Source organism: Penaeus chinensis, chromosome 2, assembly GCF_019202785.1.
Source record: "Penaeus chinensis breed Huanghai No. 1 chromosome 2, ASM1920278v2, whole genome shotgun sequence".
Classification (NCBI taxonomy): domain Eukaryota; kingdom Metazoa; phylum Arthropoda; class Malacostraca; order Decapoda; family Penaeidae; genus Penaeus; species Penaeus chinensis.
This window is the reverse complement of record NC_061820.1, coordinates 4788512-4801011: the sequence shown is the minus strand read 5'-3', so window position 1 is coordinate 4801011 and position 12500 is coordinate 4788512. Positions and strand designations below refer to the sequence as shown.

Genomic DNA, 12500 nt, shown 5'->3' with positions numbered 1-12500 from the left:
ACATTTATATATAGAAATTTTTCTGACTAAGCAACCTTATGCAACCCCCTATTGGGAGCTTGCCTCCCGGACTCTTCCCATTAGGGTATTTACCAATCAGGGGCTCCGCTCCAGGATTTCCCCTCGTTGGAATATTTACCTATTAGGGGCTCTACTCCTGGACCTCCCACCCTCCATGTGATATTTACCTATTGCAGAATTTATTCACGATTAACCCCTTGGACCCAAGGCTTTGCCGTTATTTGTCTGGAGGAAAGACCTGTGCCATAGCCAGGAGGAAAGGGTGCTTCCGCTTGTTGGCCTCTGCTGATACTTAAAGATACAAAAGTTGCAGTAAAGCCAGCACACTTTACACTGTGGTGTATTGTTTAGTGCACTGTGACTCATAAGATACTCAAAACCATTTTTGCTACTTTGATATACATATTTATAAAGATTTTCTCCAGAATCATAATACTTCATCTTGTATTATGATGATGAAAAATCCAGGGTTCAATTCCTTAACAAACCTCTAGTTTCACATTGGCACCCTTCCTCCCAATCCTAGGGGACCCATGGGACCCTTTTTTTGGGGAGTGGGGGGGTTGAAGGGGATAAGTGAAATGAGTGGTTTATTTCACACACAAGTATGGTAAGGTCTAAAGGATGTGGAGTTCTCTTGAAGAATGGGTATTTTTTTGTTTCACACAGCCATCAACCTTGCAATCATTATACCAGGTTTCAAGGATTCACATTGTAATATGCACAAGATGAAAGTATTGGTAATTATGACAATCGGAGCTCACCCTTCTGAGACTATGTAGCCAAAACCTTCCTAACCCTGGGGTGAACCCCCAGCTGACGGCTGTATTCCCCTATTGGGGACTCTGCCTATTGACCCCCATACAGTCATTATGGACATGACTCTCAATCTATTTGTCACAACATTTTTCTCCATTTCTGACATTAATCTTTGCTTGTGCAGATTACTTTAAATATCAGTGAGTTTAGTTTTCCCTTTCTTTGTGATAGTGTCACTACATTTTCTTGTCCTCAAGAAATGGTAGGGAAGGCACTGCACAATGACCTGCCTCCCTCATCATAGAGTGAGCTTGTCCTCTCCAATAGCAGTGATGTCAGTGTTATTTCTCATTATTAGGCACATGGACTAATGGTGAAATGAAACCCTTTATTTTTCCATTTTATTTAATATTTTTACTTTTGTTTATAAAATACAACTATAATCAGTTAGGTGCTTAATGATGTATATGAAGTACTGAACAAGCCAGGCACAAACGGGAAACTGCCAATTCATGACAACAACCTGCATTACTGGCCACTAGCCAATTTTAAATACTGCAGCTAATGCGTTAAATTATGCGCTATATAAGTAAATTTGCCATTGTTTGTGGGATGTGCCCCTTAAAACCCCATTATGGGGGCTGCCTCCCACCATTCACTGCCAGACTGACTGCTGAGAAAGAGCCCATACAGATCAAGTGAGGTACCTCATCAAAAATCCTTTGTCTTGAGTAAAAATGCTACTTATAGGAGTTCTTGGATGTTGATAATGTGCTTATTTGTTTAGTCTGCCAATTATTTCTTGATTTGTTTGATTGACATTGATTGTTCATAGATACGAAATTCAGTGGGTTTCATGGTGTTTGCATGGTTTAGAAAATTATCCTGGGTAGGCCCATGTGCCTGCACACCAACTTGCGCAGTCACAGCCACAGGTACATAATATATCCATGCACTCAAGCACACCAAATATCCATGCAATCATGCACACAAATAAGCATGCTATGCTGACCCATACAAATAAGCACACCATGCACGTGCATAAGCACAGTAAAATTACAGGAAGCTCATTGTATAATTTCATATGGTTGACCTAAATATCTAGGACTAACAAAGAGAATCATTTAGCCTTTCATTCTTTCACCTGTGTGGCTAATGGTCAGCAATAATATATGGCTGGTTTTTAACTGTTTTTATGTCAAAATTGAAAAGGGCAGGATGTTGGCTCAAAGTTTAGAGTACTTAAACTTATTGACCAAGTTTTGTGTGAAGTGTTATTTGTTGGTTGATATGGTATTGTGATAAAATTGTAAAATTATAACCTAATATCAGTAGTGATCTACAGTTCAAACTACCTTTTAGCTCCTGTCATAATTTAATGAGAAACAGGAGAAATCCATATCTCTTCTCCATATCAAATTTAATTTTAGTGTAGGGCATGATGTAATCAAAGTAAATTGCAGTGTATTATGGGTTGTATATGGTAAATAACATAGAAATTCAGATGTTGTAAATAAGTCTGAAAATAGCTATATTTGAGCTGACAAAGTGATGTGAAATGGTGGGTACCTCTGGCAAAGGGCCAGGAACTCTGTTTGTTTAAAAATAGTATATGGGCAGTTCATAGTTGTTTGATAATGGGAAAATACTCCTCCAGCTTTTAAATTATTAATGATGCATGTCATTTGAAGCTGATATTCATTATATAAGCCTATGTAATATGTTGCACACCCATCTGTTAAATAATATTTTATCTACAGCAACTAATATGCTGCAAGCAAATTAGAAGGAAGGAAAAATTGAATCGTCTTTTCACACTGTTTGCATGAAAAAATAATGACTTTGACTTTCTGCATTGATTGAGGGAACTGGGAATGGGAAATGAACTCTGACAAAAACATAAAGCTATAAACCCATTGCTGACGGGCATGGCATGTATGTACATGCCATGCTCACTGTGAGTTTACTTGTTAAATTGTTTTATACATAGATGGCTACACTTGTACGAAGTCACCAGTGAGCCAGTTTGGAGTACTGCCTGTTTTGCCCGTTCACCCTTTTCATTGATTTACGAAAATATTTTGTTATCTTATTTTGCTGTTACAGGTGTTTATAACATTAAAGTAATTATAATGTTTTTAAATAAAATAACACCATCGATATTCATAGCACTAGTAAAAAATACGTTTTTCCCTCCAATTCAAGGAAAGGTGAAATCAGGTAAGGTCTCAAGATCTACTGATTGACTCCTTTGTGGCTAAGCACTAGCAGAGCCATCTATGTACAAAGACATTTCACAAAAATATAAAAAATGAGCACAGCATTTTCCCTGGTGGCAATGGGTTAAGATATAAGTTGACTGGTAAAGATTAAAAGTAAAAATAGCATTGAAAATGATTCTTTTTGTAATGCAAAATGAAATAAATTCAGAAGGAAAGGATGATGAATGCATTAGAATTTTATAAGAGTCTAATTAATTTTTGGTATGATTTTTATGTATAGCATAATGTGTAATTGAAGGGTTTGTAAAGTTTTAGGTAGATGTGTGTTATGTGCATATGTGGAAATGATTTGAATAATTCATCTGAACAATGCAATGTATGTGTTATGGATGATTTGTATCCAGTAATGTAATATTTTCCAAGAAAAAAAGTAATAAATGAATGTGCCTAGTGACCGTATACTCTATACTATATTTTTACTTGTAACTTGTGTTTGAGTTATGATCTTTTGTTTGTTTTTTTATTGAATTAACTTTTTCAGTGTCTGTGATAATGACTGATACTGACATAATTTGTGATGTAATTATTTGTCCAAGGTTAGTCTAAGGGAAAAATTCAACATTTTGACTTGATTTCAGATGTCTGCCATCAGAGGTTCGACAGCAGGTGCCAGAAACCTCCACTTCACCATGAGTGGCAGACGACCTAATGAGAAATCCACAAATGGACAGGTAAGCTGTAAATCAAACTATGAGTGAGAGGGCTTTCTTCCCTTTTAGTAGAATTAGTATTTCCCATTTTTTTTTTTGCCATGGTTATCAGGAGGGGGTGATCCGATGTGAAAATAATTTGTGAATTATGATTGGTATAAATTGTTTCATATTGTCCCTAAAGACAAAGTATTTAAGGGTGGAAGATAAGAAACTAGAATGTTTTTGATATAGCTTTTATCATGAAAAGGACTCCAGAAGATTATAGCTCCTGGACTATTATATGGTATGTAAATTCTATGCAAATATTATTTTCCTCTGTTTTTATATCCATAGCTATCCCGCGATTACCCTGTGGTGGACCACACTTATGATGCTGTTGTCGTTGGAGCTGGAGGAGCTGGTTTGCGAGCTGCCTTTGGTCTTGTGCAGGAAGGTTTCCGCACAGCTGTGATCAGCAAGCTGTTTCCGACTCGATCACATACAGTAGCAGCCCAGGGTGGTATCAATGCTGCCCTAGGCAACATGGAGGTTAGAAGTTCTTTAATTTTATGTCATATGTTGTAAGATATTATGGTTTAGTATTTTTCTATTTGATAATTGTGGAAGTATTTGTATTCAATTATGGTCACTCTGACTTTTGCAATGACTCTCCATAAAAAACATTCTTTACCCATTAATAGCAATGTACATGTTGGTGTAATGTATCTAAAATGACTGATTTTCAGCCTGACAATTGGGTGTGGCATATGTACGACACTGTGAAGGGTTCTGATTGGCTTGGAGATCAGGATGCCATTCACTACATGACACGTGAGGCTCCCAAGGCTGTAATTGAACTGGAGAATTACGGTAAGTTTTATGTGTTATTGAGAAATCTTGTTTATGGATTATATATATATATGAAATGTGGATATGATTCTTGTGGTTAAAGATATTCAGTAGAAATTTACTTGCAAGAACTGAAAGTAGAACTTGTTTGTTCTCCCTGTATCTATATTTGTTTTGTAAGAAATTTCTGGGTTAAACCTGAATTGCTGAATTTGAAATCTAAAATGGAACTTGCATGACTCTATTGAGGAAATAAAGGAATGTTTTTATTTAGCTGCTCTTTGCAGGGATATAAATTAAATCCTAATTATACTAAATATCCTGTACTTCAGGTATGCCATTCAGCCGCACACCTGATGGCAAGATCTACCAGAGAGCTTTCGGTGGCCAGAGCTACAACTTTGGCAAAGGTGGTCAGGCTCATAGGTATGTCCTGGACTCTCCCTCTGAGTGAGTGAGTGAGTGAGTGAGTGAGTGAGTGAGTGAGTGAGTGAGTGAGTGAGTGAGTGAGTGAGTGAGTGAGTGAGTGAGTGAGTGAGTGAGTGAGTGAGTGAGTGAGTGAGTGAGTGAGTGAGTGAGTGAGTGAGTGAGTGAGTGAGTGAGTGAGTGAGTGAGTGAGTGAGTGAGTGAGTGAGTGAGTGAGTGAGTATACTAGTAGTTTGTGTGTGTGTGTGTGTGTGTGTGTGTGTGTGTGTGTGTGTGTGTGTGTGTGTGTGTGTGTGTGTGTGTGTGTGTGTGTACAGGATTTGTATGCCTGGGTGTTTGTTTGCGAGTGGGCAAGAAAATGTATGTCAGAGATTAGGCAAGAATTTGTTAGATAAAAGTTATAAGAGGATGAGAGAGAAAGTGAAATGAAAAATCTGAGTGATGTGTAATGTAGCTTGGATTGAACAAAAGAAAGAATGGAGTGATGGTGTATTATAAAGGCAGAGAGGGAGGTTAGTAAAAGATTAAATGGGAGACATAGTCACTTAACCCAATGCCAACGGGTATGACGTGTACGCACGTGCTATGCCCACTGTGAGTACTTATTTGATTGTTTTTACACAGATGGCTACACTTGTACTAAGTCTCCAAAGACCCAGTTACGAGTACTGCCTGTCTCGCCCGTTTATCTTTTTCTTTGATTTACAAAATATTTTATGTTCTCTTATATTGCTGTTACTAATGTTAGAAAACATTATAATAATTATAATGTTTATAATAAGAATAACACCATTGATATTCATAGTACTAGTAAAAATTGTTTTTTCTGCCATTTCAAATCCGGTACTGTCACAAGGTCTACTAATTGACTCCTTTATGGCTAAGCACTAGCAGAGCTATCTATGGGCAGACATTTCACAAAAAATATAGAAAATGGGCACAGCTTTTTCCCTATTTTTTGTTCATTTTCCTGGGCGGCATTGGGTTAATATCACGTGCTACATTTAAACTATTCTTTCAAATAGATTCTTTGAATTATGTCCGTTACTATATTTGTAACAGCATTTTTACATTGTATTTACAAATATTTAACCTTATAACCCTACTAATTTAAATTGTTTTTATTGATCAGATGTTGCTGTGTTGCTGACCGTACAGGTCATTCACTCCTTCACACACTCTATGGACAGTCTCTGAAATATGACTGCAATTACTTCATTGAATATTTTGCTCTGGATCTCTTGATGGAAGATGGTGAATGCCGAGGCGTCATTGCTCTCTGCCTTGAAGATGGTTCCATTCATAGGTAAAGTTTTATTTTTTTGGTGCAGCTTTGTACATTAAGAAAGATTTAATTGGTGATCAAGTTGATAGATCTCTTCTGAAAATTTGGTTATATTGTAGGACCGTTAATAAATTTCTGTATTTTGTTTATTTATATCAAAACGTCTGTCTTGATCAGATTCCGCTCTAAGAACACTGTGCTGGCTACTGGTGGTTATGGCCGTGCTTACTTCTCCTGCACGTCTGCCCATACTTCTACTGGTGATGGCAGTGCTATGGTTACCCGTGCTGGTCTGCCTTGTCAGGATATGGAGTTTGTGCAATTCCACCCCACTGGTAAGAATATTTGGTTTGCTTATGTAGTTTATCTGTTCATTTATTTATTTTTTTGTAGTATATAGGAATTGAGGATTAAAGCCTTATGATTTTTGTATAATCTTGATGGATTTTCAATTAGATAACTAGTAATTTAATTTTAAAGAGTATAGTTTAGTGGTTTCTTCTATGTATAAATTTCTAGAATTTTGTTGAATCTTTTCAGGAATCTATGGTGCTGGCTGTTTGATGACTGAAGGTTGCCGAGGAGAAGGTGGCTACCTTGTCAACTCTGAGGGTGAGCGTTTCATGGAACGTTACGCACCCGTTGCCAAGGACTTGGCCTCCCGAGATGTTGTTTCTCGCTCCATGACTATTGAAATCCGTGAAGGCCGAGGCTGTGGACCTGAGAAGGATCATGTGTACTTGCAGGTAAAAAGAATGATTTATGTTCAGATTTATTGATAAGAAAATTGTATTAAATATGCATTGTAGAGAGATGGAGAAAAAATTGCTAGATTAAACAGTGTCTCCCTTTTTCTTCCTTTTGCTTGCAGCTTCACCATTTGCCCCAAGAGCAATTGGCCCAAAGACTACCTGGTATTTCTGAAACTGCAATGATCTTTGCTGGTGTTGATGTTACCCGAGAACCTATCCCGGTGTTGCCAACTGTCCACTACAACATGGGAGGTATCCCAACCAACTACAAGGGACAGGTGGGTGCTTTATAATCAAGTTTTATCCTTTATAAAATAGAGATAAGAGAATTGCCATATAATAATAAAAAAAAAAAATAAATAAAAAAAATTGTTTACCCATTGATCTTTATGCTCACTGCCATCATGTGACCCAAAATACTGCTTTTGCTTACATGAGTTGGGACGCTGCCAGGTGTGTGGCTTGTAGGCTAGGCACAAACAAACACTTGTATTGTGACAAGACTCCGTAACTCCCTTTAGCAGTTTGTAATTTTCTGCAAAAACATTTTAAATTCATTTTCCAGTGTCTATATTTGTTATTTGATGTGCTTGATACAGATGGTAATAGACTGTTTTCCTTGCACAGACTCCATATCATCTCTAGGTAGTTTGTAACTTGGTGCAATAATAATAACAATAAGTAACATTTTATTTTTTATGTCATGTTGTACATTTAAAAATTACTCAAAAATCTGTAAATACTACCTGTGCTGCCAGTCACAACAGGCAGGAATTTGATCCTGAGCAAGGAAAGAGTGTCTTCCATGGAGCTGGTGCTCTTCCAGTCATGGCTTGTGGACAGTACATTCCACACTCGTTTATCAATGAAAATGATGCAAAAGCCCCTTCATTAATGCCAGACGAGTCATTGTGCACTTGTGGCAAGTCTTTCCCATCACCTTGACTTTCGGCCAAAATTCTTGTAATGACAGGTTTTTGTCACACTGGCCCACTGTCAAATTTTTCCTTGATGACATGTTCACCTCACTCACCCCTCAAGCCAGATTTTTTCATGACGTAATGATCATGTCATCTGGACTGTAGGAGTTAAGAGGACCAGAGTTACGGGTCTCTGAACCCTCAAAGAGGCGTGTAATAAATATGGTACAGATTGAAAAATATGAATGTTTTATTAATTTTATTATGGATAATGTACAGTATATGCAATAAATTGATTCATCTTTGCAGAATAATTTGGCAGTCAAGGTTTCAATAGATCAATTTTCACTTTCAGGTTATTACCTATGATGGTGAGGGTGACACAGTAATCCCAGGCCTTTATGCTGCTGGAGAAGCTGGATGTGCATCTGTCCATGGAGCCAATAGATTGGGAGCCAATTCGCTGCTTGATCTTGTTGTATTTGGCCGTGCTTGTGCTCATGCTATTGCAGAGGAGAACAAGCCGGGAGATGCAATTGGAGAACTTTCGGAGGTGAGACTCACGTATATAAAATAGTATTGGTAGTAAATTTAAGATTATTTAGATGAGAGGGTACCAGTTAGTAAGTTAAACTGAAAAGAGAATATTTCTGATAAGTTTGGAAAGGAAAAAACATTCTTATTTATATCGCTTAAAAGGTTTGATATCCCTAGGATATCATTAGAGCTGTTTTCTATAGGTCTTTCCCTACTTTTTATGAGAGATGAACGATTATTAAAAACCATTTCTGCATGAACAGAATGCTGGTGAAGCCTCTGTAGCAAACATTGACAAGCTGCGATTTGCAAATGGTAATGTATTGACTGCTGAAGTGCGCCTGGCAATGCAGAAAACCATGCAGAAACCATGCTGCTGTGTTCCGAACTGGTGACGTGCTGCAGGAGGGTTGTGAGAAGATGGCAGCTCTCTGGCCAAAGATGGATGACATCAAGGTAAGTAATGCTCATATCACAAATATTCTTTAGTGGCACCATTTCATTGATTGGTTCTTAGTTTTGTGGTTTCTAAGTAGATTTTATATATAACCAATTGCGTATAATTCGTGTGTGTCTACCTCTAGCGTTTAGCTCATTATTATTGAGTATTATTTATTGTATATTGTGGGTTCAGAAATGCTGTGTATTACAGGTTTTTTAGTAGTATATACAATTATCCATTAAACCTAACAAATAACAAAGCTGCTAAGGCAACTTTGAGTCATAGGATGCATTTTTTACTGGAATGATATTTTACAGCTTGTTGACCGTGGCATGGTATGGAACACCGATCTTGTGGAAACCCTTGAACTCCAGAACCTGATGGCCAATGCTGTTCAGACCATGTTCTCTGCAGAGGCTCGCAAGGAGTCCCGTGGAGCTCATGCCCGTGAAGATTTCAAGGTAAATTCTATTTTGATTGTTCTCTAAGCTAGAAATTAGATAGGTTCTAGCAAGCTAGTACAAATAAAATCATACTTGTACTTTTGTTTGTGGTCAGGTACAGGTTCAAAGTAGCTATACTTGTTATATAATTATAAGGAGGAATAAAGACCTCATTCCATCTCGCTGATTTATCATATGTTTCAGGATCGTATTGATGAGTATGACTACAGCAAGCCCCTGGACAACCAAGTTGCCAAACCCGTTGAAGAGCATTGGAGGAAGCACACACTCTCCTTTGTAAACCTTGACAGTGGTGATGTAAGTATCATCATTCCTTTTGTTACTGATAAATATTTTATTTCTAGACTTCCAAAACTTTGGTTTATTATAATAATTTATACTTCTTATTAATAATTGTGATCTCTTATTCGTCAAGGTTAGCACTCTGTAATATCTGAAGATTGTTTGTTTTTAGTTTTAGTATATGTACATATGCTATAAATATTTAATTTCTTTCAGGTCAAATTGGACTACAGACCTGTGATTGACCACACTCTTGACGATGCTGAATGTGCTACTGTCCCACCAGCCATCAGATCATACTAATGAGTAATTTTTGAATTGACTTTATTTTATTTAATTGGGAATCAGATTAACTGTCAAGAAATTTTGCAAGCACAGTTCCATCTCTTTGCTTGGTATGGTGTTGAATTAAATTTTAAATTAAATTATAGAGACTGAGTAGAACTGAAATAGTTGATTACCACATGTACCTTTGACATATACCAGTGTATAGGGCACAAACGCAATTTGTATATAGTGTATATAGGCTTAGAATATGCCCGGTTATATAAACCTGACCTCTATGTAACAGAACCATATTCCCATATGTTGATCTAGATCATCTCATTCCCCCTCTATAGATGTAATTGAATATGTTATCCAACCAAAGTTCAGGAGAATTAATTTTGAATCTTTAATTTTATATGTTTGTTAATCATTCAGCACCTTTATACCACGAGAAAGAGTAGAGCACTTTTTTTTTTCTATTAGAAAAATTATTTTTAGCTAGAAGAAATGTTAACACAGGCAATTTTTGTCTTGCTATGAAAGGGAGATGTGACTATCAAGGAAGGTGTAACTTTTTGTTATAAAATATTTATTGTTAATGACTTGTGTCTATGTCCTTTGTTTGTGTAAATTAGAGGATTCTTATTTTTTGTATATTACAAATTCGGATATTATGTTAATGGCTAATATAATAAGAATTTTGGAACAAAGTTTTCCTTGCCTTTGTCTGGTGATCAACCCTACTGAAGTATGTGTTTTTTTATCAATGCTAAATAGTGAATACATGCAGTGGATAAATCCGAAGTCTGTGAACCTACAAATATGAAAATAATTTTAATGATGAAAATTGGATAATATGTATTACACACTGACCTACTTAAAATTATAGAGATATGAAGAAAAAAAATGTTGACTGGGAAGACTGATAAAATAGTACAAGCATTATACTTACATTAATGCTACTGCCTCTGGTTTACACTCTAAGCCATTGACAGCACAATGAGAGTCAGATATAGAATAAAGATCTAGATATCTTTCTATTGCTAAATAGTTATAACATTCATTAGAAAGAAATTCATGGAATGTTGAATTCTCCATGTTCTATGAAAGATTAAGTATAGACATAAAACTCATTTTGATCACTTGTGTCTGCTGACATTGCAATGAGCCCTTTCATTTTAGAGTGGGGTATTAGATGATGATTAAATGTGCTACATGTCAAAAGTCGTGCTGTAAGTTTGGTTGGTATGGTACTGAAAAAGGGGGTTAAAGAGAGAGGGATGAGGGTGCAGATGGTGAGTAAATGGATTTAAGTATGCGAGCGATGAGATTTTTAAAGGAAAAAGTGGGATTCCACAAGGAAAGGGGCTAGGGGGGCGGTTAAGGACGATTCGATCAAAGAACCGTTTCAAGAGGGGGAGAATCCAGGGAAGAGTACTGTTGTGACCAAAGGAAGTCACATGTGTATCCATGAGAGAGCGGAAGGGATAACAAGGAAGGGGGGGATGTAGATAAAGCGGGGGGGATGGAGTATGTTGGGAAGGAGTGGGAGGAGTGGGAGGAAAGGGTGTAGGGAGAGGAGGGATGCCGTTGCAGAACAAATGAGAACAGAGATTGGAGGATGGATGAGGTATTTGTATGTGGGGTCATGAATAGATAATTTTGAATGTCATCAAGGGTTTCTGAAATAAAGTTGGTTGGGGAGGCCTGAAAACAAGCGTTTTCTAATTAGGCAGAAGAGGGAAGAGACCTTTCAGGGGTAGAGGAAGAGAGGATGCGGCAGGAGAAGATAGTGTGGAACGTTTAGATTATCTGATGCGATTAGTAGAGTGAGGAAGTAGGTTAGGTACGGGGGGAGTAGAGATTAGAGTGTCTAGATTCAGATTGGCAGAATAATTTGACCGGGTGAGGGAAGGGTTGCATTTGGAATGAAAGGAGTAGGAGGAATAGATAGTGGAGAAGATGTAGAAATATCGTGGGGAGAAGGGGGAGGGCAGACCGAAGGACAGTAACAGAGCAGGGATCAAACCAAATACCTCGTCGACGTGCTTCATGCTTAGCCTTGTACAAATTTAGGTCAGACCTATAACTTCAGACTTGAAATTATAGGTAGAGCAGCTCCAATAAAATACGTTACAGGAATCACCACGATTGGCACATATGCGTGACTGCACAGCGCAATTTGGACGATCATGTTCAGGTTGGGCACATACAGGGTAGCGGACTGTGTTACCATGGCCAAAACGCCAACATTTTTGACATTTACGGGGAGGGGTCGATATGGTCGGACAGGACAGGACTGTCCATCAATAAAACTTCGTCAAATTTAACCCAATACCGCCGGGAAAATGAATAAAAAAAGGGGGGAAATGCCGTGCTCATTTGTTTTTATATCTTAGTTAAATGTCTTTGTACACAGATGGCTCTGCTAGTGCTTAGCACAAAGGAATGAATCAGTAGATCTTGAGACCTTACCTGATTTCAGGTAAGGTTTCCTTGAAGTGGCGGGTGTTATTTTTATTATAAACATTATAATTACTATAATGTTATAAACATTAGTAACAGCAAAAGAAGATAACTTG

General features: G+C 37.4%; 1 protein-coding gene across 1 annotated transcript in view; it reads left to right on the top strand.

The window, feature by feature from the left end:
* The window catches only part of LOC125032953 (succinate dehydrogenase [ubiquinone] flavoprotein subunit, mitochondrial-like), a 12991-nt gene extending 2474 nt beyond the window's left edge, over positions 1-10517 (top strand). The window contains 14 exon segments of the mRNA XM_047624363.1: positions 3641-3733; positions 4049-4243; positions 4441-4564; positions 4876-4969; positions 6102-6275; positions 6432-6589; positions 6795-7000; positions 7126-7284; positions 8282-8479; positions 8727-8828; positions 8830-8919; positions 9223-9366; positions 9553-9666; positions 9868-10517. Of these exon segments, the coding sequence (XP_047480319.1) occupies positions 3641-3733; positions 4049-4243; positions 4441-4564; positions 4876-4969; positions 6102-6275; positions 6432-6589; positions 6795-7000; positions 7126-7284; positions 8282-8479; positions 8727-8828; positions 8830-8919; positions 9223-9366; positions 9553-9666; positions 9868-9954 (1938 nt within the window). The 3' untranslated portion in view covers positions 9955-10517.
* The last annotated feature ends 1983 nt before the right edge of the window (positions 10518-12500 follow it).